Raw genomic sequence first — 27,316 nt, 5'->3', positions numbered from 1 at the left:
TTTGCTTAGAAAATCAAATTGAATAAATACAATAAAATTATATTATTTTATTGTATTTTATTTAAATTATGTGTTTAATTATAGGGTATAATAATCAAGTCCAATCCAGGTTACTTTAAATATTTGGCTTTATGGCTATAGCCAGTGGTTCCCAAACTGGAGTCCATAGACCAGTTCCAGGTGGTCCATGAAACGACCCTCTGGAACTGTTCGAATTATTTGTACTATGTATAGCAAATTGATAATAAATAAAGTTATCATTATATATATATATATATATATATATATATATAATGATAATTTTATTTATTATCAATTTACATATATATATGTAAAAATAAGAATATAGTTGTTTTAAACATAAAACTTTGAATTTTCTTTTCAGAAAACTCAGTGTTCTTACATATACAGTGCAGTCCGGTTAATTGGGGCACCGGTTAATCAGGGCAGCCGCTTCTTTGGGGCAAAATATGAAGAACAGAAACAAAACAAATATTTAGCCTAAATTTGTTCCGCTTATTTGGGCCAACTCGCCGCTTAATTGGGACAATGAAGGTTGTGATTGAACAATAAACTATATTTAGATGGCGCGCACAAACATCTAAATATAGTTTATTGAACAATAAACTAATATAGATGGTTCGTAACAAAGAGATCACGTGGGCAGCAGCCGAGTCAGTTATTGCGAAGTCGTGCTATACATTGGTTATTTTATGTTTGTTCTGTGTCGTGGTAATCGGATTCTGAAGAAATTTTGCTTGCAGTTGTTTACGATCACACTAAGTACATATGCATACATCTTGTGGGTTAGAATAGATTAAAAACTGTACCAAACACTGATTTTGGTTTCCCCCTCCCCTTTTTTTCAGTACATTTAAGAGCCCTGTCAAGATGCCACGTAAAGATTTGCCACTTTCAGAAAAAAATCGCTATTCTCAACAAGATAAAAAGTCGGCCTCCTAACATCAGTCATCGACAGCTAGCGGAGATAATAAAGTTGCCAAAATCTACAATTTCACGACTGCTACAACAACAAGAAAAACTTTGAGAGAAGTGGACATTATGCATGGATTTAAAGAAAACATCTCATAAGCAAAAGAGGGAAGGCAAAGATCCAGACCTCAAAGATGCTTTGAATCAATGGTTTTCCACTGTATCTAAACGAGGAGTGCGTGTAAGCTAAAAACCAAGTCAGAAGAGTTGGCCAAAAAGCTAGGTCATGTAAATTTCAAAGCAATGGATGGTTGGTTGTCTCAATGGAAGTGTAGACATGACATTAGTTACAAAAAAGCACATGGCGAGAAGGGCTGATGCTGAGTGCTGAGCAATGGAAATCTGAAAACTGCCAGAGTTGCTTAAAAAAAATTTAGTGGGGATGACATTTACAATGCCGATGAAACAGGCCTATATTATCATGCTACGCCGGATGGTCCCCTCAGCTATCAACAGACAACCTGTCTGGTTCAAAGAAAGCAATGGATCGAGTAACAGTGTTGTGCTGCTCAAACATGTCAGGAAATGATAAACTCAAATTTTTGTTTATTGGTAAAAGTGCTAAACCTTGTTGTTTCAAGGGGCTTACAATAGACAGTTTGCTAGTTTTGTATTATGCCAATAAGAAGGCATGGGTGACCACATATATTTTTACCCAATGGCTAATGAACTGGGATGCAGTACTGCAACGGAAGTTCAGAAAAATTCTTTGATATTGGACAACTGCATGGCACACTCTAATGTAGCTGGTTTAAAAAATATTGAACTGGAATTTTTACCCCCTAACACCACATCCCTGATACAGCCTATGGACGTGATAATTATAAAAAAAGTTTGAAGACCTATTATCGCGGAAAGCTGGTTAATCACATCCTTGAAGCAGTTGAGGAAAATCTGCTGACATCATCTTCGAAATCAATAGTGGTTATTGCAAAAGTTTCAATGTTAAAAGTTGTACAATTTATCGGCAATAGCTTGCAAGGAAGAAGCAGCAAAACAATTCAGAATTGTTTTGCCAAATGTGGTTTCATGACTAATTGTGATTCAGATGCAATAAGCGGTACAGAAAATGAAATGGCTTTGGAACTGCAACAGGTCCAAAATTGTGAAGAATTTTTAACGATTGACAATAACCTTCAATGCCACGATGAAAATGAAGATTATGAGGAAATGATTATTGAACAAATTGTGGCAAAACACTCAGAGACACCAAAAGACCGAGAAAATGATGACGATGATATACCTAAGCGAGTGACTAACCAGGATGCCAGGAAATGTATCGCTGAATTGAGATGTTATTTCATGCAGGAAGGCAATGAAGGCAGTCCTTTATCAGCATTAGATACCTGCGCCGACTTTGTTCAATTGCAGTCCATAAAGAGAACATGTCAGGGTACACTTCATAATCTTTTTCAAAGTAAGAACCCTTAAGTAATGTGTAACCTTTGCTTGACATGGACATTACTCTGTATTGTATCTTCGTTTTACATGTGTACATTTTGTTTGCTTTTAGCTTTAGTTATTTTTAAATAAACATTTGTACCAAAATAACTTAAATACAGTGTGCTTTCTTTAAATACCACATTCCCTTTATTTTATTTATGCCTTTTTGCCTCCATTAGAATGTGCTTTTCAGCTCATTAAAATTTTGCTTAATTGGGGCAGACGCTTAATTGGGCCAAAGTGATCTGTCACGATGTGTCCCAATTAACCAGAATCGACTGTATTAACACCCACATAGAATCATATATATACAGGCATACCTCGGTTAACGTTACCTCTGATAACGAAGCTTCGATATAACGAAGTCCGCAATTTCAAGCCCCATTTAACATAAAAAAAATATTCCAGTTTAATCACCTGAAATCTAAACAAACTGAAGAAATTACGGAAACCTTTGGGGCTTCTCGTGGTTGGTTCGAGAAATTTAAAAAACGGGCCAGGATTCATAGTGTAAAATTAACAGGAGAAGCTGCAAATAAGTTTCCAGAAAAACTAAAGGAAATAATTGAACATGAAAATTTTCCACCAAATTTGGTGTTCAGTGTTGACGAAAGCGGTTTGTTCTGGAAATGGCTACCAACAAAAAGCTTCATTTCTATTGAAGAAAAATCAGCTGCTGGGTTCAAAGCAGCCAAAGACCGTTTAACGTTACTCTTTGGATCAAATGCCTCTGGCGATTATAAATTAAAATTGTTATTAGTTTACCATTCAGAAAATCCGAGGGAGTTAAAAGGTAACATAAAAATGAATTTACCTGTAATATGGAAAGCAAATAGAAAAGCGTGGGTTACCTTATTTACTGATTGGTTTGTTAATCACTTTTGTCCTGAAGTAAAACGGTATTGTGAAAAAAACAACTTTGAAGAAAAAGCTCTTTTGTTGTTAGACAATGCTCCGGGACATCCTACTGATCTTAACACGTTGGACACATGCATTCCTCTCAAAGTTGTGTTTCTTCCAGCAAACACAACTTCCCTGATTCAACCATTGGATCAGGGAGTAATAGCATCATTTAAAGCTTATTATCTGCGTCGAACATTAAGCAATTTAACTGAACTAGAGGATAAAGAGGAAATGACAGTTAAAACTTTTTGGAAAAACTACACCATTAAAAACGCAATTGAAAACATTGATAGTTCTTGGAAAGAAGTCACTAAGAAATGCTTAAATGGAGTTTGGTGCAAAATATGGCCAGAAGTTGTACTAGAAGAAGAAAATAACATCCAAGAAATTAGAAATGAAGTTATCCAGATGGCTCAATCAATAGGTTTCGAAAATGTCGATGAAGAGGATGTTAGAAATTTATTGAATGCAGAAGATGATGGTTTTTCAGTGGAAGATTTAGAAAACCTTGTTAGCAACGAAGACAAAGATAATGAAGACGAAGTTAAAGAAGTTCCTGCCGAAAAAGTGTTAACAACCAAAGATTTAAAAAGGTGCTTAAATGACATTGAAAGCGTTTTAAATTTTTTTAGTGAAAATGATCCTGATTTAGGAAGAAGTTTTATTGTTAAGCGATCAGTGTTAAATGCAGTAACTCCGTATAGGCAATTGTTAAATGAAAGAGAAAAAAAGCATAAGCAATCAACTTTAGACTCATATTTTAAAATGTGATTTCACTTTGTATGTAAGTTGACTGTTTATTTAATAAAACTTTTCTTTGTTCGAAAAAAAAGCTTTTCATTTTCTTTACGTAGGAACGTATCCCTATTCTGGCCATAGTATTTTTACCTCTGAAAACAAAGTTTCGCTTAACGAAGTAATTTCGTGGAACGCATCCTATTCGTTATTCGAGGTATGCCTGTGTATATATATATATATATATATATATATATATATATAAGCTAAAATAGGGTATTTACCAGTAGAGGGAAATTAACTTAACCAAATAAAATAACAAAAATAACTGAAAAATAGGGGTGGGGATAAAGAAGAAGAAGAGGGTAGTGTTGAGGCAACGTTCCTAAAATAATTTAGAAAATTAGGCCAATTAAAAGAAATTTAGCAGTGGCCCCTAATAGGCACCAATTTCCGAATTATGTGAAATCTCACTAAGGTGGAAACGTGGACTATCAACATTACGTGGCCAAATTAACTGAAAATAATAATTAATAAAATGAAATAAAATAGACTGACCATTAGGTCCGTCTATTTTATTACACACACACACCCTCAGATATATATAGGCGCCTCTGTAGCCAGGTGAGCAGGAGCAGCAGTGCATAGCACACGCTTCTTGATTAGACTGCGGTTCGAGCCCGTGACCACCAAATACGGAGGATGCGGAAAGGTCAGGGAATGGCCACCGCATAGTTGCTAATGCTCCTAAAAACCAAATAACAACAACACACACACACATATATATATATATATATATACAGGATGATTCACTACCAGTGCGACAAACTTGCAGGAGGTGTAGGGGCACAAAGACGAATCGGAATCGCACTACAGGGTCCAAAATGCCTTCATCATGCAGTAGAGGACGTTGAACGAGAGGTCGTGTGAACAGCGATCCCGCTGGAAGTCAGCATTTGCGAACTGGTTCCTGAGGCAGTAGGATGGACGAGTATTCAAACGTTGAACTGGCCGACATGCAGCTCGTGTATGGAGCTGCGGACTGTAATGGGCGCGCCACTCTGCGCTTGTACCAGGAATGTTTCCCGCACAGGCGTGCTCCTCGTCATATGATTTTTGCACGTGTGCACAGAAGGTTACGTGAGACTGGTTGTTTCACGATAGGTGCCATGAATTGAGAACGAACGACGAGGACGCCAGACGATGAGGAGAATGTCCTACGTCTTGCAGAAGGCAATCCGAGTACGAGTACTCGAGCAATAGGCCAACGATTGGGTATTTCCCAATCCACTGTATGGAGGATACTGTCAACAAACCAAATGAGTTCATACCATCTGCAACGCGTCCAATCATTGGAACCTGTGGATTATCCACTCCGGAGAACTTTTGCTACTTGGTTTCTTCAACAGAAACGGTTCGCAAATGCTAACTTCCAGCGGGATTGCTGTTCACCCAACCTCCCGTTCAATGTCCTCTATCGCATGACGAAGGCATTTCGGACCCTGCAATGCTATGTGATTCTGATTTGTCTTTGTGCCCCCTACACCTCCTGCAAGTTTGTCGCACTGGTAGTGAATCACCCTGTATATATATATATATATATATATATATATATATATATATATATATACACACACACACATATATATATATGTGTGTGTGTGTGTGTGTGTGTGTGTGTGGAGGGTTGATTCAGCCTTTTGATAACGATTTTGACATTAATCCTGCTTATGACATATGGCTGCAATGTAAATTTTTTTTTCGCATTGGCGCATTCCCAAACCTTATGAACAGGTGCATCAGTTGTAGAAGTTGTTTTAATGTTGACATGCCTCGGAAATTGGACCCATGGTTGGAAGGTTACATAACCACGCTTCCTGAAGAAGGGTACAGTTTAGCAAAAATTTTTGATAGGTGTAAGTCGAAAAATTTTAGTGTATTGAAGTTTGGTGTCCATAAGGTTTTCAATGGCAAACGAAAATTCTGTGAAGCTGCTACAAGTTGGCAGAAAACACCGAAGAAACTGCAACCTGCTCCGAGTTGAATGAAGGAGTTAGTACAAAAAAACTGAAAGGTTCCCATGTGGGAACCTCCCAGTCAACCATTTGTTGCGTAATCAATGAAAATTTGCAACTGGAGGAGAAGCACATACACCACCTAGGAGCAAGGCACATTGCAGAGCAGTGGGTCAATGCTTGAAAACTCTACGAAAAATATCTGACAGCTGAAAGGTGGAAATCCGTAGCAACATTGGACAAAGCGTGGGTATACCTCTCTAATTGTAACAAAATTTGGACAATTTATTACCGTCCACAGGATGACAAGGCCTTTCCAACATGGGCACGTCAGTGGAAGGAAAGTTTTGGCCGAGGTTTTATGGTTGTAGCCGGTTTTTGTTATAACGGCAAATTTGAGTTGCTGTTGTTGTTGTTTGGTTTTTAGGAGTATTAGCAACTAAGGCCATATTGCTCCGGGATATGCGGTGGTCATTCCCTGACCTTTCCGCATCCTCCGTATTTGGTGGTGACAGGCTCGAACCCCAGTCTAATTCAAGAAGCGTGTGCTACTCACTGCTGTTCCTTCCCACCTGGTTACGGAGGCACCGATTTGAGTTGCATAAAGTTGCTAAAAACATGAAAGTCAACTCAGTGTATTACTAGATTGAAGTTCTACAGCTGTTGTTTGAGCATGAAATACCCACATTGTACGGTTCTGAAGCTGAAAAGGTCTGAGTGTAGCTGGACATCATGTTCTACCCATGCTTTTTTGCGGAGAATTGAAGCAACGACAGCTATTCGTTTGATCCCATTTAAAATATACCTGTTAAATCGACTGATGCCGTATCCATGGATTTTTGTGCATTTGGACTTTTGAAAACAGCCCTCGGAAACCGCTGCCCCAGAACTGTTGAAGGTTTGTGGAAAATCTGCCAGCAGGAATGGGACAAGATTGACTTGGCAGTTTTGCAGCATACTTTATTTCAATGGAAATTGCGATACCATGTGATAGTCCATGAGCAGGGAAAACAAATAGAACACAACCAGTGGTGGTTGCATGGATTTCGTAGTTTTAAAGGATTTTAAAAATCATTATCAAAAGGCTGAATCAACTCTTCATATATAGGGGGTCCGCAAACTTTTTTTCATTTTTGAAGGGGTCGGTAGATCTCAGTAGTTTGGGAACCACTGCTCTATAGGTATACTTCTACTCTGAATACCTATGTTCCATATTATTATTAAATTTCATTTGGCATTTGATTCCCTTGGTATACGGTTCAATAAATGTTGTAATATATATATTAATCTTTAATACCCTGACTGTAATGTACTGAATTAATATACTGTATTTATGGAATATGGTATACGTATATCCCTTGGTATACGGTTCAATAAAATATCCCCAGGGGCTCACATCTGGTGAGCATGGGCTTGGCACACCCAGGGTCCTAAGCTGGATATCATCATTCTTCCCTTTCTTGGTGATTCCTTTCTACTTCTGACTCTCTCTCTCTCTCTCTCTCTCTCTCTCTCTCTCTCTCTCTCTCTCTCTCTCTCTCTCTCTCTCTCTCTCTCTCTCTCTCAGGGTAACTCGGGAATTTTTTTTGGCTGGTGCAGCATAAGCCTCAGGCTTCCTTGCACCATATGGCTAATAATAATAATAATAATAATAATAATGCTGTAATATATATATATATATATATATATATTAATCTTTAATACACTGACTGTAATGTACTGAATTAATATACTGTATTTATGGAATATCTGATATATATATTGCCACTGCAATAATACTATTGCAGTGGCAATCCATATGTTGCACAAACTTTTCAGATCCAGCAAATGCTAAGTTTTTATTTCTATTTAGCTGTTTTATTGACTTAATTGTTCCTCCTTAAATTTAATTTATAATTAAATTTAAGGAGGAACTGGACAGACACATTTGGAGGGAATGGTGTGATTTTTTTTTGGCTGATGCTGCATAAGCTCATACACTTGCTATCTAGCATCACATGCCACTGGTACTATTACTATTATATTGAGGTAAAACTTCTCTTATTATTTTACAAATAGTTTCTAGAACTAAAAGCTTTGAGAAATCAAAATTCAATCCCTTTAGTTTTAAATTGTGTCATAGTTCATGCAGCTTATCAATTTAATGAGTATTTTGAACATTAATTTGTTGTATGAAGTTTTTCATTTATTATTATTATTTTGTATTTAGATGTTCCTACTCAATTGAGAGCACAGGATGTCACAACTCATAGCATGGCTCTGTCTTGGAAACGCCCCACAAAACTAGACCCTATTAAATACAAGGTTTGCTCTGACCTCTTCTTTTCTTACAGCCTTCTCATTTTTTAGCCTTACAGAATAATGCCAATTTTAATAATCAAATCTAATAATACACTTGGAGGATGCAGGTATAGCTTTATTTTAGAATTTATAAATCTGTAATTTATTCATGTTTAAGTACAGGGTAGTTATAATTAGAGTATAAGGAAAAATAAGTGTCAACTGAAAAAAAAAGCTCCAAAAAATCATACTTACACATGGTGTTGCATGCAGTCAGTAGGCAAAGTAAATCACATGATCACGTGATACACATCTTATATTCAACAAAATATACAGTTAGAGTGGCAAACAAAAATAAATGTTGTAACAAAAAAATGTATAATAATAATGTTGTCATATCGTTAAAGCTGTTTTAACAAAATAACAGAATACCTTGGCTGTACTTTTGGAGTACTGCAATGTTAAAAACTAAGAAGAGGATCCTTTCCCAAAATGAATTGTGCAAAATTATGAACACTCAATAAACAGCTACTTTGTAGAGGACACTGACCAATATAGATATTTGTTGGCGACAAAATTTCTGTTGTTGTGTTATTGCAACTGGATATTTCATGGACAGCAGTCTGAAAACTTGCAATTTCTCCTGCAGTAGTTTACTTACAACATTCACATGCTGCCCTGGTTAACTCCACCTGATTTTTAATGATGACCTGACTTCTACAGTTTCTTACTAAGATTACGGTGAACAATATATACATATCTGTCAAGTCCTTTAGGTTTATAATGGAAAGACCGTCTTTTTGACTAATTTTTACCCCTTTTATCTTTTTTGTATTGTGGGGGGGGATTTTTTCTTCCTTCCTGTTCTGGAAGGCTCTTTTACCTACTGATTGTGGGATGTTTATTGCTAACACCTATGGGGTACGATGACTTATCATCTTTGCTCTCCGAGATATTTCATCTACGTGAGATTTTTGTTGATGGAAGTATCTGTTCCAATGACCTTTGTTCTACAGTGTGTAAGTACGTTGCAAGAACAAACTGCTAATTCTTGGTAGCATGAGAAGATGTATTGCTGATGCCACGGACTCATCCCTTGGCATAGAATCTTTCCAGCTATCTTTTAAAGCTAGCCAACAACTGAACACACTCACCTTTGTACTTTAACTTTACTCTCCCATACCCAAAGCCTTGTGCAGGGACCCATTCCTGATTAAGGCTCTTCACTTTTATTTTTCTTAGGGAATGTCTTCTCTGTTATACCCCTCTGTACCTTCTTCTGATTTGTCTCAACACTTCCACTTTTATTTACCTTTTCCCGTTTTCATTAGGTCACTAGGCATTCTCATCTAGGCAAGAATGCAGGCACCCGAAACAAATGTTCTTCCTATTCAAAGCAGCATAAACTGAGGGGTCAGCCTGACTCATCATGGCAACCATCCATCTGCTGCTGGATGGTTGCTAAGAGACCAGCAAAACACAAACATGACTCTACACTGAACACAAACCCTACACAACATTTTTGACTGGCTTAACAGTGTTCATGGCTCTTCACAGTAGCACTTTTACCTATTATAAAAATAATAACGCAAACCGACACGAATGTCTGATTTGAAGCACCTTTTTGGCTAATGTTGCAAACTCATATATTGATACCGATGGCCACAGATGACAATCGAAGATTAGCTTATCGCAAAAAATATTGTAAAATGCACAACTCATTACAATTGGATAATCATGTTAATTTTGAAAAATTCCTTAAATCAAATCAATGCCAATTAGAAGAATAATATCTAAATATTTTGGGGGCTGGTATCAAACGACCACGTGTATTTCTTTAGCGCAAGATAGAAGAGAAATTTATGAATAATTACAATCCTTGAATTTTAGGAGTGCTCAAGTCTAATTCGGATTTACAATTTATCACAGAATAATATTCATGTGGAGCATATGTAGTTGAATATGTGAATAAAACTACCAGAGGAATAAGCAACCTGCAAAGGAAAATTATAGAGCTACAAGAAGAATATCCTGATATGGATGTAACTGATCTAACACGAGCATTGAGTGTAGATGTATTGAATTCTGTGGAGATGATTTCACGAGAGGCAGCTTGGTATTTATTATGATACCCAATGACCGTGTCTTCAAGAGCAATTGAATATGGCGCTTCCGTAGCCAGGTGGGAAGGAGCAGCAGTGCGTGTCACACGCTTCTTGATTAGACTCGGGGTTCGAGCCCGTCACCACCAAATACGGGGGGATGCGGAAAGGTCAGGGAATGACCACCGCAAAAAAGCGGAGCAATATGGCCTTAGTTGCTAATGCTCCTAAAAACCAAATAACAAACAAACATAACAATTGAATATGTGCCAACAGTATGGCCACACGAGCATCAGAAATTACATAAATCAAAAGCTGAATTGGATGAACAACAAGTTGATAGTGAGTCTTTGGATATATGGAAAGATAGTATTTTTGATAAACATGAAAAACGGGCCGAAACATTAAACACAGTTTACTGCTCATTATCGAAAAGGAAATGGAGGAAGGGTGAAAAGACAATTTCCAAAAATAATTCGGTATAGGTCTCTCTCTCTCTCTCTCTCTCTCTCTCTCTCTCTCTCTGTAATACATGTCTTCATGAACATATACGCGAAATGGTAACTTTAGACATCATTTTAGTTTCATAATGAGTTTCTGCAGTAAAGACATTTTTAATGGCTGCCGCTGTGACCCTGTTAATCTCAGAGTAGAGTGGCAGCAACTCATTATGTACATGGTATATAATTACATAATTTTTTTTACATATTTTTCTATTCAAGATATCCATACTCATATAGTGTTGTCACATTGAGCACAAAGGTATCATTTCACAATTCAGAAGAACAGTGCCCGTGGAAGTATCTGTAGAAGAGGCATGCAGCAGAAACAGTACGTCTATGAGACAGCGAGTGGAGAGACTCTGTTAGAGGTGAATCATTAATTAACCTAACTGCCCTCTTCTGAATGGAATCAAGAAGCCTGAGAGAGGTTTTGGGGACACCACACCAGATGTGAGAACAAAATTCCATGGCAGGGTGGATTTGCGATTTATACAGAGTGAGCAGCTGTTTGTAAGAAAAGTAACGCAAGAAATGTCACAAAGGAGATTAGGCGGGCAAAGGCAGATTATGAGAAATCGTTGGCAAAGGATGCAAAGAAAAACAGAATAGAATTTTTTACCTATGTAAACTGTAGAAGGAAAGGGTTGAATCAGTTTGGTCAATTGGATATTGATGGTTCAACTGCTGATGATCCTGCTCAGAGTGCTAACAAACTAAATGAGTATTTTGCGTCTACATTCACCCATAAGGAGTTATTCAGGGAGGGGAATACCAGAGGTGAGTTTAACTCTGGCAGTGATCTAGATAATTTTGTAATAACTGAGAGGAAAGTGGAGGAGAAATCGTTGAAGATAAACATGAAAAAGGCACCTGGGGTACACAGTATCTATCCAATTCTGTATTAAAGGAGACAGCAAAGGAAGTAAGCAAACTCTTAGCTATAATTATGAGAGCTTCTTTGGACTCAGGAGAGGTACCCATAGACTGGAGATGTGCAAATATGACCCCTATTCACAAACAAGGATCAAAGGGCAACACAAGTAATTATAGATCTGTTAGTTTAACTTCTGTTCCAGGAAAATTAATGTAGGCACTGGTTAAAGAAGCACTGCAGGATCATCTACACAAGACTTCAGTTATAGCTTGGACACAGCATGGTTTTGTTAAGGGAAAGTTGTTGTTGTTGTTTGGTTTTTAGGAGCATTAGCAACTAAGGCCATATTGCTCCGGAATATGCGGTGGTCATTCCCTGACCTTTCTGCATCCTCCATATTTGGTGGTGATGGGCTCGAACCCCGGTCTAATCAAGAAGCGTGTTATATGCACTGCTGCTCCTTCCCACCTGGCTACGGAGACGCCGTTAAGGGAAAGTCTTGCCTGACCAATTTGATTGGATACTATGATGTGGTCACAAAGGAACTTGATGCAGGGAATAACTTTTATATTATACATTTGAATCTTAGAAAGGTTTTTGATACTGTTGCACATGGAAGGTTGCTGCACAAATTGGAGCAGTGTGGCAGAGGAGGTAAATTGCTGCTATGGATAAAGGGATGGTTGAGGGGGAGAAGACAGAGAGTGGTAATCGATGGACACTGCTCATCGTGGACTAATGTTATTAGTAGAGTCCCTCAGGGTTCAGTGTTGGGTCCACTGTTGTTTTCTGTATTTATAAATGATATTGATGATTGTATATCAAGCTTAATGTCCAAGTTTGCAGATGATACAAAGGTTGGCAGGGTTGTTAAAGACACTAATGACTGTACACTGCTGCAACAGGATCTAGAAAAGTTGAGCAGATGGGCTGAGAGGTTGTAAATGAAGTTTAACATTGACAAATGTAAAGTACTACATATGGGAAGCAACAACCCCAGAGTGACATATCAATGTGGTACTACCCTGACAGTGGTAGAGAAAGAAAAGGACCTGGGGGTAATTATGCAGGCAGATATGAAGTTTTCTGAGCAGTGCTGATGGTCTGCAAGAGTAGCTCATAGTGTCTTGTTAATGATATACATGAATTTTTTTTTTTATCAGGGATAAGGAGGTGATTATTCCCTTGTATAAGACAATGGTCAGACCACACCTTGAGTACTGTATACAGGTCTGGAGGCCTCATTTTAAGAAGGATATAGAGTTGTTGGAACAAGTACAGAGAAGGGCAAAAAGATTAGTGAATGGAACAAAGGGTTGTTCTTATGAAGAAAGGCTTAATTTTTGCAAATTACAGTGTCTGGACACTAGGCACCTGCGAGGTGATCTGATTGAGGTGTATAAAGCCTTGAACGGTTTGAACATGCTCAGTGGTGATGAAATTCGTCTTCCTGCTCATATGCAGAAGTTTGCCTTTAACCAGCGGTTAGTTGGTTGTTGGAACAGACTTCCATCCTTTGTTGTGGAAGTTGATAGCTAAATAAATTTAAGGCTGAGCTGGATATTTGGAACGAACGGAGGAGTGAAATGGGTGCAGTTGTTTTTTTTTTTTTTTTTTTTTTTTTTTTTTTTTGGCTGATGCTGCATAAGCTTGCTTTCTTGCAACATATGCCTCTGCTAATGATAATGCTATGGATAAAGATTGAGGTAACTCATGAAATTTTTTAAAATCTGATTTAAACATAGGACATATGGAGTTTCTTGTTATTCTTGGTTTTAGTACTAACTAAACATAACACTTTGTAATCTGATATTTCTGTTAACTGACTTTTTTTTTTTTTTTTTCGTGTTGTTGTAAAATCTAAAACAGTAATAAAAAAAATAAGTGTCAATCAATAACAAAGAACATGGCATGGAGAAATCGCAACGCAACTAACATGATACACACAAGTGAGATACAGAGTAAAATGTTTACGAAGTTTAGATATAGGTATGAAGAGATTCTGAACATTTACAGAGTTTTATTTTACCATACTGAAATTTTGGTTTTCTTCTTCTTTTATAAGGAAGCAGAAATTAAAAATTAAATTGAACATTGCAATTTTAAACAGACTTTCAAAGGGATAAAGTGGTTCTTTGTTAGCAAGATTTTATGAGGTTGGAAAGTGAACCATAATGGAAATTAAAAACAAGGAAAAAAGTTTAAATTTGTTGGCTAGTTTTTTTTTTTTTTAATTACTTGCTAGAAAATTTGCACCTTAATTCCTCATCAGTATTCTGCTATATGTGTTTCATCCAATTTATTGTGCCTTCATATGGACAAGGCATGCAGAATTATGTTATTTTAGCAGCTTATGCATATAGTTCCAAAAATCAAAATATTTGCAACCACAACTTTCTTATACCACAATCCACCACTGGTTATGCATATGATTTCCATAGTGAATGGTTTTTTGAGCAATAAATTTGGTAGGGTGGCTTGCCTACCAAATGCCTAAATTTTTGTGTATGGAGTTATTTAACATGGTTTTCTGAATAAAAGTTACTAGTATTGCAAACATAAAAAAAAATTCTACAGCTGCTGCTGCCGCCGCCACTATTGTGACCATCACTGTAGGAACGTTAGACTGAACCAGGATGAAAATCAAATACTGCCTAAACACACTGTGTATGATAAAGATGCTGTATACTGATGCCACTAATAAAACTTTAAGATATGCAACAAACCACATCTTTCTATTTCATTTTGTTAATTTTTTTAATGGTTAAAAGTCAGTAAAGGAAAGATAATATGTGAATCGTACATACTAAAATAAATATAGATATGCTGAATAACTCATAACTTTTTTTTCTTTTTCTTATGAATCAGATTTCCTATGGAGCACACAAGGAATTCTTTGATAGTCAAGGACTTCTGCAGAAGTTGCCCATACCTCCTCAGACACTTTTTGTTGATGCTGATCAAACAGAGGTTTCAGTAGACAATCTTATGCCTTTTACTAGTTACCAAGTCAATATCACTGCTATTCCTTCAGATGAGACCTTTCGACCACCTGCTAAAATTACAGTTACCACAGCAATGGCTGGTATAGTAATAATTTTCATTCTTATTTCTTAGCCATTTCTTAAAAAATTAAATCATATTAAGTTGTTTTCCTATTTAGCAGCTATATTTCTTTTCAATGACAATTGTTTTAGGAAGTCTTCAAAAACAGTTAAAAAAAAAAAAAAAAAAATTGTAATAGTAAATAGTAGAACCCTACCTTCCAGGACATAGAAAACAGGATTTTATATTCCACTTCATAGATGACTGATTGTATAGTAATTTTAGCTCTTATAGTAGTTTGAGTGACAATATGCATCTTATAAGGTGCTTATTGTCACTCAAAGCACAAAGGATTGTCCACAAATGCACTCTAGAGCAGAGTTTCATCATCATCACACTATGAATTTGGAAATAATTAGAAAAATTAGAATTTTACATTTAAATTATCTTTAATTGACCACAAATATCAAACATGAACCATGCTTTTCCATGTTGTCGTATAAATCAGATTTTATTTTTTAAATGAAAATTTAAATCTGATTGGGTTTTAATTTATTTGTGACTTTTTTTCTTCTTGTGAATTTTAGTTGTGAATAATATCCCTAGATGAGACTCATTTTTATTACATCATCACAACATAATAACCATAATAATTGGAAAATTAGTCTGAAATTGTCTTAGTGGTTAGCCCTGGGTTGTGCACATGCAGCCATTGGCATACCTAGTGTATGGTGGTGTCATGCCACAAGTGTTTTCCTTCAAAATCTGTTTTCAGTGGTGTAAACAGGTAGAAGTCACAAGGCTTATGCTGATGGAGGATGGGTAATACATTACCAGTGGAAGTGTTCCATGAGTTGTATTGACAATCAGGCTGCATAACAGTGGGCAGCACTAAGGAAAAAGGATTGCTCTCTTTGTGAGCAAGGAAGGGTTTTCCTCCAGATGGCTTCTTTCAGTAGGTACAGTGTTATGCAGTACTAGTTTGCATTTGTTCTCGCTTTGTTGCCTAGAAACTCAAGGATGATTCATGTTCCAGAATGCCACTGACATCACTTTCCCAAAAGACTCTGTGGTCTTGAACTTCTTTCTGCTGAGGGATGCATTCTGCTTCCACTTCATCAATGCTATCTTCATTGTCAGAATAAGGTAATGAACCCACATTTTATTATGTGACCAAGAAATTTTGCCACCTTCTACCATGGAGCACTGCAAATATGAAATTGAGTTCCGTTAACAATGCTATATGCCCTGCACTTAGATTAGGCACTCATCTCACCAACACTTCCTGACATCCAACACATCTTCGTTAATGTGGTATGTCGTTTAAAATGGAGATGTTTACACTTGCAGCAGAAAATGGAGCAGTTTGACCTAAAGTCACCAGTCTGGCTGAACAGAATGCTATCCTGCAAACCTCTATACCATTCCATCGTGTTCTTCATATTCATAACATATGAGCTAAAGGCCTCTTGCAGTTGATGATAGTAGTAGTAGTAGTAGTAGTAGTAGTGGCACATGATGCAAGAAAGCAAGTGTAGGAGCTTATGCAGCATCAGCCAAAAAAAAAAAAAAAAAAATCACACCATTCCCTCCAAATACCTGTCCAGTTCCTCCTTAAATTTATTTAACCTATCAACTTCCACAACGACAGATGGAAGTTTGTTCCAGCAATTAACCACCCGCTGGCTAAAGGCAAATTTCCGCACATATTCTACATCTGTCCTTTCTTAATTTGAACTTATGTCCCCGTAGGTTCGTAATCTGAACAAGTGGAAGGATCCCATCAGAATTCAGCGTGCTCAACCCATTCAAGGCCTTATAGACCTCAATCAGATCACCGCGCAGGTGCCTAGTCTCCAGCCACTGCAATTTGCAGAACTTAAGCCTCTCTTGGTAAGAGAATCCGTTCATTCCCCTCACCAATCGTGTTGCTCTTCTCTGTACACGCTCAAGCAAATCTACATCCTTCCTAAAATGAGGCCTCCAGACCTGTACGCAGTACTCAAGGCGTGGCCTGACCATTGCCTTATACAGAGGGACAATCACCTCCTTTTCCCTGCTAGCAAAATTCCTATATATCATTGACAAAACCCCATGACCCGCCCTAGCAGCCTGTCTGCACTGCTCAGAAAACTTCATATCTGACTGCACAATTACTCCCAGGTCTTTTTCATTTTCTACCACCTTAAGTGTAGTACCACACAGTTGGTACGTTTCTCTGGGGTTACTTCTCCCCATATGCAGTACTTTGCATTTGACAAGGTTGAACTTCAGTTGCCACTTCTTAGCCCATCTGCCCAAATTATCTAGATCCTGTTGCAGTAGCACACTGCCATTACTGTCATTAACAACCCTGCCAACCTTTGTGTCTTCTGCAAACTTCGACATTAAGCCTGATATACCTTCATCAATATCATTGATAAATACACAAAACAACAGTGGACCCAACACCGAACCCTGTGGGACTCCACTAATAACATTAGTCCACGAAGAGCAGCACCCATTGATTACCACCCTCTGTCTTCTCCCACTTAACCATCCTTTTATCCATTGTAGCAACTTACCCTTAATACCATTCTGCTCCAATTTGTACAGTAGTCTTCCATGCGCAACAGTGTCAAAAGCTTTCCTGAAATCCAAGTATAGGATATCAAAATTATTTTTTTCATCCAGTTCCTTTGTGACCACATCATAATAACCAATCAAATTTGTCAGACAAGACTTTCCCTTAACAAACCCATGCTGTGTTTGAATTATTGCTGCAGTCTTGTCTAGATGATCCTGCAATGCATCTTTAACCAGTGACTCCATTATTTTACCCGGAACAGAAGTTAAACTAACTGATCTGTAATTACTCGTGTCACCCTTCGATCCACCTTTGTGAATTGGGGACACATTTGCACATCTCCAGTCCGTGGGAACCTCCCCTGAGTCGAAGGATGCTCTCATAAATATGGCTAAGGGTTTGCTTAGTTGCATTGCCGCCTCCTTTAAAATAACTGGATAGATCCCATCCACCCCAGGTGCCTTTCTTATGTTTAACTTCAACAATTTCTCCTCCACTTTGCTCTCAGTTATTACAAAATCATTAAGCACACTGCTACAATTTGATAACCTTCTTCCATTTTCAAACTGTAATAATTCCTCACGTGTGAATGTAGATGCAAAATACTCATTCAGTTTGTTTGCTATCTGAGCAGGATCATCAACAGTCGAACCATCAATGTCAAGTGGACCAATCATATTAATCCCCTTCCTTTTAGAGTTTATATAAGTAAAGAAATCCTTGCTGTTTTTCTTAGCATCTTTTGCCAAAGATTTCTCGTAATCCGCCTTCGCCTGCCGAACCTCCTTTGTGACCTGATTACAGACTAGCTTATATCTGCCACAGGCTTCTGCGTCACCTGATAATTTATATGCATCCCATGCATTTTTCTTCTCTGTCACGAGTCTCATTAGTTCATTTGATAACCATTTAGGCCTAAACCTCGAACAATATTTCTTAATAGGTATATAAAGTCTAGTAGCTTCCACGATTAATTCCTTGAATGCTTCCCACTTAGAATTTACTGTTTGTAACATCGTCAGTTGATCCCACTGTACAGAATTTAAAAACTGTCTGAGACCACTGTACTCCCCTTTACGGAAGCAAAAACCCTTTCCTTTACCCCTGACGGTAGTTACCTCTTTGAGTAAATCCCACTTCAGCACACTGTGATCACTGCCACCTAGTGGCTCCTTTATCTGCAAATTCTTAATACACGATGATCACTGCTGATAACCAGATCAAGAGTGTTACTTTCTCTGGTTGCCTCTCGAACATGCTGCTGCAGAAAACAATCATCCAATAAATCCACAAAAGTCTGACTAGTGTGTGAGTGACCAACCCACAAGTTCCAGTCAATATCTGGGAAGTTAAAATCCCCCATTATAAGACATTCTGATTTACTGGCCCACTCTATTTCTCTGTACTCATTGTACTCATTGTACTCATTCAAGTCATTAGGCCTATAACACACTCCTACTCTTATTTTTCCTTTCGCAGCGCTTATCTCACACCAAACTGACTCAACAGAGCACTGTTCATCTATATTAACAGTATAGCTGCTGGATAGCTGCTGCCATGCTTCATGCTTAGAAAAAACTTACCACTGTATGACTTCTGTTATGACTGTGTTTCGAGGTGCTTTGCCATTTTCAACTGACAGTGTCCATCATTTTATCAAGTCTGCAGCAGCACAGCTTCTTCGGGGCAGAAGAATGTAACACATCATTGCATGCACTTTACATATCCATATACTCTACTGTGCATCATTAGATATTACTTATTTAACTCCATGAACAACATTGAAAGGTTGGCATAGTTTTGTCTAGGACAGTGGTTCCCAAACTACTGAGATCTACAGAACTTTTCAAAAATCCAAAAAAGTTCACAGACCCCTTCATACCATATATATTTATATATGTGGTCGACCACCATTTTGCAGACCCCATGGAACTGGTCTACCAGCCGCCAGGCATCCATGAACCCCAGTTTGGGAAACACTGATCTAGGACAAAAGCCACAAGCTGCAAAATCTCTATAGTCATTGTACATGTTGAGCATAGCCTCCTCCTGTACGTAGTTATGAGTAAAATAGGTTTGCTACTTAATACATTAGTCTCATATTGTGAAGGCACTGCCCATAATACATATGGGCATAGCATCTTCCTGTACACAGTAATAAACAAAGTAGGTCTGCTACTTAGTACATCAATCTCATATTGTGAAGGCACTTCACCATGAGATTCTCTGGCATTGCACTGCTCCAAGGCACTGCTGTCATGAAGAAATATATTGCTTTTTATTTAAAATGTATGCCGCTACCCAAATCCGGTTTTTGACTTGATTTTTTGAGAAAGTAGGCATTGTAAAGATCTGAGCAACCTAATGCCAAGACATATCCACAATATATAAGATGCTATGTGTATAGTCTTATAGAAATTATTGTGAAAAAAATGAGAATTTTTGTATATTTTTTTCTTATCAACTTGTTAACAGTTATTTATAGCTGTATTTTCATTTGTTTCTTTACTAGAGTGTTTGGCATCATTAAAGTGTGTTTTAAGGAAGTAATGAATGATTTATGCAAGAGCTGCACTTTTAAATAGAAATCACGAGAAGTTCTGTAGGTTTAGGATCTTTTCACGGATCTTTCATTGCAGAAATGGATTTGATCCCTAGAAAACCATCTAATATTGTAACTTTACATCAGGGGTTGGCAATCTGCGGCTCTTTGAGCATGTAACTACCGTTATTTAACTTTTAGCCCACAAGAAGCACAATTTGAAATGGAGTTATAGAGGATTTAAAAATCAAGACTATGTGGAGTGCAAGACTAAAATGCCTTAAAACTAAAATTGAGAATTTGGAGAGGCAAAAGGCTGCCCTTGCAATTCTACACAAATGAATGGCGATAGATGAGTTGAAAAAGCAAGACCAAATTGTGTGTGGAGTAGCTTACCGGTCATGTATATAAATTTGAAAATATTTGTGTTTGGACTGCTCTCAGTTTTTGGTTGGACGAATTTCTGCGAGCAAATATTTTCAAACAAACTATATTAAAAAATGAACCAAGAAACCGTCTGAACAATGCGAGTTTCTCAGCATGTTTAAAGATGAAAATTAAGGCATACTCACTTGAGTTTAAGATACTCACTAAGGAAGTTCAGCAGCAAAAGTCACATTAATTCATATCTCATTGGATGTTGGTTACATTTTTTCAGCATTAATAAATAATATTTCACAATATACATTTTTTTAATAAAAAACCTTTCCTCTCTATTGAGCTAAGGTGCAGCTCTTCAGATTCTCTCTATTTTTTAATTAGATCAAAAATGGCTCTTCATTCAAATAAGGTTGCCGATCCCTGCTGTACATGAACATAGTTCCCTTACTTAGAGGGAGATAACAGAACAGTGTAAAGTTAGTTTGTGATCTGTTAGCAAAATAATCAAGCCGAAACATGGGATAGCCTCAAAGAAAATGCCAATGTGGATGTAAAAGGCAACACCCAAAATTAATGCTTATTAATCAGAAGAAGCAAAATAGATCCTAGTATGACCAGTTCTGGATTGCAAATGAATATGACCAAAACTTAAAAGAAGGAAAGGGATGAATCAGATTGGTCCATTTAGCAGAGGGTTTTTTTTTTTTTTTTGTTGTTGTTGTTTTTGTTATTTGGTTTTTAGGGGCATTAGCAACTAAGGCCAATATTGCTCCGGGGATATGCAATGGTCATTCCCTGACCTTTCCGCATCCTCCGTATTTGGTGGTCACAGGCTCGAACCCCGGTCTAATCAAGAAGCGTGTGGTACGCACTACCGCTCCTGCCACCTGGCTACGGAGGCGCCTTAGCAGAGGTGGTTTGACTATTGATAACCATGCTCAGGTAGCTGACAAAGTGAATGTATTTTGCATCTGCATTCACACATCAGGAGTTATTCAAGGAGGGGAATACCAGAAGTTTACCAAACTCTAACAGGTAGCTAAGTGATTTTGTAATAACTGAGAGCAAACTGGAGGAGAAATTGTTGAAGTTAAACATAAGCAAGGCACTTGGGGTTGATGGGATCCATCCAGTTGTATTAAAGGAGGCAGCAAAGGAAGTAAGCAAACCCTTAGGCATAATTATGAAAGCTTCCTTGGACGCGGGGGAGGTCCCCACGGACTGGAGATGTACAAATGTGTCCCCAATTCACAAAGAGATCAAAGGGTGACATGGCCAATTACAGACCTGTTAGTCTAACTTCTGTTCCCAGGAAAATAATGGAGTCACTGATTAAGGAAGCGATGCAGGATCATCTAGACAAGACTGCATTTATAGTTCAGACACAGCATGGGTTTCTTAAGGGGGAATCTTGTCTGACAAATTTAGTATTAGTATTAGTAATGGCCGCATGGTGCAAGAAAGCCTATGGCTTATGCTGCACCAGCCAAAAAAAAAAAAAAAAACGAATAAAACAATGATAAAAAAAAATATAAATAAATAAATAAATAATAATAAATAAAAGAAAAGGAAATTAAACCTATCATCCTATGCGCTTCCCTCTCCCGAAGGTACTATCCAGATGACCTTTGAATTTCCCCAAACTGTCAGCCTCTACCACCCATTGTAGGCAATTTACTCCAGTAATTTATAACTCGCTAGCTAAAATAAAACTTCCTGCAGTCCAATCTAAACGTTCCCCCCCCTTGTAACTTGAATTTATGTCCCCTAGGTCTAGCATCATTTATAATCTTGAAAATTTCGTCCTCATTCATTTTACTGATGCCTCTCAGAGCCTTAAACACTTCAATCAAATCTCCTCTAAGGTGTCTAGTTTCCAAACTGCAACCCACTTATTCGAAGTCTTTCTTCATAAGGACACCCTTTTGCCGATCTCACCAGGCGAGTCAAGAAGCTCAATGTCTTTCTTTAGATGCGGTCTCCATACTTGAACACAGTATTCTAAGTGTGGTGTAACAAAAGCCTTATATAATTGGATTATCACGTCCCTGTCTCTACTTGCAAAAGTTCGATAGATCATCGATAGGACACCATGGGCCTTCCTTGCAACCTGTTTACAATGCTCAGAGAATTTCATGTCTGACTGTATCGTAACACCCAAGTCCCTTTCCTCCAGTAGTGGGTTCAGTTGAACTCCACCAAGTGAATAAGTTATTTTGGGATTACAGTTTCCCAGGTGTAATACCTTACACTTTGTTGGATTAAAGCATAGCTGCCATTTTTCTGACCATTCCTGAAGTCTATCTAGGTCTCTCTCTGAAGAAGCTCAGCTTGACAGTGATCATTAACTACTCTACCAATTTTAACATCATCTGCAAATTTAGACATCACGCCCTCTATCCCTTCATCGATGTCGTTTATGAAAATTAAAAACAACAGTGGTCCTAATACTGATCCTTGGGGAACCCCACTTCTTACATCAACCCAATCTGAGGAATAGCCATTTATCACAACCCTCTGCCTCCTGCTATCCATCTAAGGATTTTCTCAGTGATTCCAACCTGTTCCAGCTTATAAAGCAACCGCTCATGTGGGACTGAGTCAAAAGCTTTGCTAAAATCTAAATAAACAATGTCGAAATTATTCCATAAGTCCAGCTCGTGAGTGATCCTTTCAAAATAGTGAACCAGATTTGTTAAACATGATTTTCCCTTTACAAAACCATGCTGAGTATCCTTGAGAATTTAAATTCTATCCAAATGATCCTGAATTCTACCCTTGATCATCGCCTCCATGATTTTGCCTACCACTGAAGTCAGACTGACAGATCGATAATTTCCCACTTCACTCTTAGAGCCACCCTTATGTATGGGAGATACATTGGCACTTTTCCAATCCAACGGAATCTCCCCAGAGTCTAGTGATGCTTGCATAATTAGCCTCAATGGTTCAATGCACTCACTTGCCACCTCCCTTAAGATTATAGAGTATATTCCATCAACTCCAGGAGCCTTACTGGCCTGTAGGCTCGAAAGTTTTTTCATTAAATAATCTTTCGAAATTTCAGTATCATTAATTACATATTTTTAAACTTCGCTCCCACAGTTTCCCATTGCAGAAAAGGTTTTTCATTTGCAAATATCGATGCAAAATAACTGTTGAGTTCATCTGCAATGGCAGCTGTTGTATTTAATACTATCCTCTTTCCCTTACGTAAAGGTCCGATCTGGTTTTTCCTGCTCCTCTTGGCATTTATATATGTGAAGAATTCCTTATCCCCCCCTCTTTGCTCTGTGTGCTAGTGATTTCTCATAAACTGCCTTTTCCTGTCGAACCTTTTCTGTGGCTCTATTACAGATCAACTTGTAGCTGTTATAGGGCTTCAATACTTTTTATTGCTCTGTAACCTTTCCATGCAACCTTTTTCTGCTCAAGTAATCTGGCAACTTCACTATTCACCCAACATGGAACCCTCCTCATGGAGTATTTTTTTAATGGTAACTACGCATTCAAGGCATCTGTGATTAATGTTTTAAAAGCATACCACGGTTCAATTGTATTCATTCTCTGTGCGATATCTACCCAGTTAATAGATGCCATGTAGTACCTTAAGGCATCGTAATTTCCTTTTCTGAAATTAAAACTCATTCCATTCCTTAAGGCATCGTAATTTCCTTTTCTGAAATTAAAACCCATTCCATTCCTTAAGGCATCGTAATTTCCTTTTCTGAAATTAAAACCCATTCCTTTCCCTTTTACTACTGCTCCCTCTCTCTCATCATCATCCACCATAGCACTCCATGATCACTTTCTGCTATTGGTTCCTCTACTGTCAGCTCTATTATGTCATCTGATTCATGGGTGATGATGAGGTCTAGGATATTCTTTTCTCTAGTACTTTCCCTGACATATTGATACAAATAACAGTCATCTAGTTGATTTAAAAATTTTATTCCCCATGTCGAGTTTCCTTCCCATTTACTCCAATCAATTAGAGGCAAATTAAAATCACCCATAATAAGACATTGACGCTTACTTGCCCATTCCATTTGCATTTAGAGGCTTTCGTCATAATCTTCACAATCACCTGGTCTGTAGATTACCCCTATCTGCATTATACCTTTGTTTCCAACCATCTCACACCATACAGATTCTATATTAGTATGTGAAACATCTGAATCCGGGAAAGCTATTGTCGCACTCAGGCTGCTTCTGATAAGAAGCATTACCCCACCACCCCTTCTATCTACCCTATCCTTCCTAAATACATTATACAAGCCGTACTGAAACTCATCATCACCAATTTCCGGGTGGCACCACATCTCCGTAAGCCCTATTACGTTACTTGTTTTAACCAGCAGTTCGAATTCGCTCATTTTATTGATGACACTTCTAACATTACTATATAAACAATTGGTTGGCATTCGAGGATTGGATACTATGTTGCGGTCACAAAGGAACTGGATGCAAAGAATAATTTGGATATCATATACTTGGATTTTAAGAAACCTATTGATACTGTGATGCATGGAAGACTACTGTATAAGTGGGAGCAGTATGGCATTAAGGGCAAGTTGCTACAATGGATAAAAGGATGGTTGAGCGAGAGAAGTGGTTATCAGTGGATACTGCTCTTCATGGGCTAATGTTATTAGTGAAGTACCCCAGGGTTCGGTGTTGGACCCATTGTTGTTTTGTATATTTATCCATGATATTGATGAAGGTATATCAGGGTTAATGTCTAAGTTTGCAGACGATATGAACATTGGCAGGGTTGTTAATGACAGTAATGATAGTACGCTACTGCAACAGGATCTGGAAAAGTTGAGTAGTTTGTTTAAGAGGTGGCAACTGAAGTTTAACATTGACAAATGTAAAGTACTGCATATGGATAGTAGTAACCCCAGAGTAAAGTACTAACTGGGTGGTGCTATACTCAGGGTAGTGGAGAATGAAATGCACCTGGGGTAATTGTGCAGTCAGATATGAATTTTTCCGAGCAGTACAAAAAGGCTGCAAGAGTAACTCATGGTGTCTTGTCAGTGATATACAGGAATTTTGATAGTAGGGATAAGGGGATGATTGTCCCTTTGTATAAGGCAATGGTTAGGCCACACCTTGAGTACTATATACAAGTTTGGAGGCCTCATTTTAGGAAAGATGTAGAGCTGCTGGAATGAGTACAGAGAAGGGAACAAGATTGGTGAGTGGAACAAAGGGTTGGTGTCACAAAGAAAGATTTAATTTCTGCAAATTGCAGCTTCTGGAGACCAGGCACCTGCATTGTCATCTAATTGAAGTGTATAAGGCCTTGAATGGATTGAGCAAGCTAAATACTAATGGGATTCTTCCTCTTGCTCAGATTACTCACCTGAGGGGACATAAATTCAAATTGAGGAAAGACAATTGTAGAATAGATGTGTGGAAATTCTCCTTTAGCCGCTTTACGAAAAAGTAGCCCCTCGCATCTCGCCCCCCACATCTTGCCCCCGGCACATTTCGCCCCCAGTAGATAATGAGTAGGTTACAAAAATATAAATACAGTCAGTTCTCGATAACTTGAACTTTTATTGAAGTCCTAGTTCCTTTAGTGGAGATTCAATGTTAAAGTCTCTCAATTACTCAAACTTTTCCGAACAAATTTTCAAAATTACATTCGTGTACAAATTGTCACGTAGCCTTTAAACTAATTTTTCCCCTTTTGTATGTCTTCAGGGTTCTCTTTCCATTGTGAAAGGATTAACTGGAACTGTTAATCCTTTCACAATGGAAAGAATACATACTCAACCACGAGGGCGATAGTCACGTAGTTAGTGGCGGACATGGGGTGGGGAACAGTGACTAATCTTATAGGAGTCTTTTCAGTAACAAGTGAATCTTGTTCTGATTTGTCTAAATTCAAACAATAAAAGTTCCTGCATCTGGCTCTCCTCACATTTCCTGGTGCAATGAACAGCGCATGTTTGCTGTTTTTGCCGCCTCATTATCGGTGGTGCATCTCGTGAACAAGCTGAGAATTGCAGGCAGTGCAATATCTGCATATTATTTTTGCATCTTGATTGATTAATCCTGTGTGTGCAATGGCAAAAAGTGTTTCGTCAATAAGAGGCAAAAGAAAATTGGTAGATGATGACAAACACATTTACGTGTTTTCAAAGAAAACTCTAGATGAAAAATATAGAATCTGGGTTTGTGAAAAACGTTCCACCTGCAAAGGACATGTTTGGACAGAGGGTTTGGAAGGCCCAGTTGTGAAAGTCGTAACTAAACATAACCATGCAGTTCAAGCTGCAAGGTCGGAAGCATTGCAATTGATTGATCAAATATGGCAACATGCAACAACCACGAACGAATGGCCACAGCAAATTGTTGCATCAGTAATTGCAGAGGCTCATGCCAATGTCATGGCATTACTTCCTAAAAAGGATTCACTTAAACGAACCATTCGTCATGTTCGGTGCAACAGTGGTACTCCTGCTTTACCAAGCAATCTCCAGGACCTAGTAATTCCACAAAATTATCAAGAAATTATCATCAATGGGAGGGTACAACAGTTTTTGATATATGATTCTCAAGACAAACTGCTCCCGGGTCACATGCTTATTTTTTTCCACTAGTAACAATCTTCAGTTATTGGCGCATAGCCAGGAGTGGTTTTCTGATGGAACTTTTAGCACAGTACCCACGCATTTCCAGCAGCTTTATACAATTCATGTGGTTCAATTCAATGCAGTTATTCCAGTGGTCTACACACTTCTGCCAAACAAAACTCGTGCCACATACGACAAGTTGCTTCAAGAAGTTAAAAATCTACAACCGAGTCTCCAATCCCAGCGACTTATTACAGATTTCGAACACAGTGCCATGCAAGCCTTCCAACAAGAATTTCCTGGTATTGTAAATACAGTTGTTTTTTTCATCTTTCCCAAAGCAT

General features: G+C 37.9%; 1 protein-coding gene across 6 annotated transcripts in view; it reads left to right on the top strand.

The window, feature by feature from the left end:
• Window positions 1-27,316, top strand: part of LOC150087215 (tyrosine-protein phosphatase Lar-like) — a 1,652,393-nt gene that overhangs the window by 1,206,531 nt on the left and 418,546 nt on the right. For all 6 annotated transcript variants that reach the window (XM_090371077.1, XM_090371082.1, XM_090371081.1 and 3 more), the window contains 2 exons: window positions 8,299-8,393; window positions 14,717-14,933. In XM_090371077.1, coding sequence (XP_090227203.1) covers window positions 8,299-8,393; window positions 14,717-14,933 — 312 coding nt within the window. The remainder of the gene's footprint in view (window positions 1-8,298; window positions 8,394-14,716; window positions 14,934-27,316) is intronic.

This window comes from Mastigoproctus giganteus, chromosome 4 (genome assembly GCF_048544385.1).
Source record: "Mastigoproctus giganteus isolate SK-2022 chromosome 4, ASM4854438v1, whole genome shotgun sequence".
Lineage (NCBI taxonomy): Eukaryota > Metazoa > Arthropoda > Arachnida > Uropygi > Thelyphonidae > Mastigoproctus > Mastigoproctus giganteus.
Note: the sequence above shows the minus strand (reverse complement) of the source record. Positions and strands in the feature narration are given on the sequence as shown.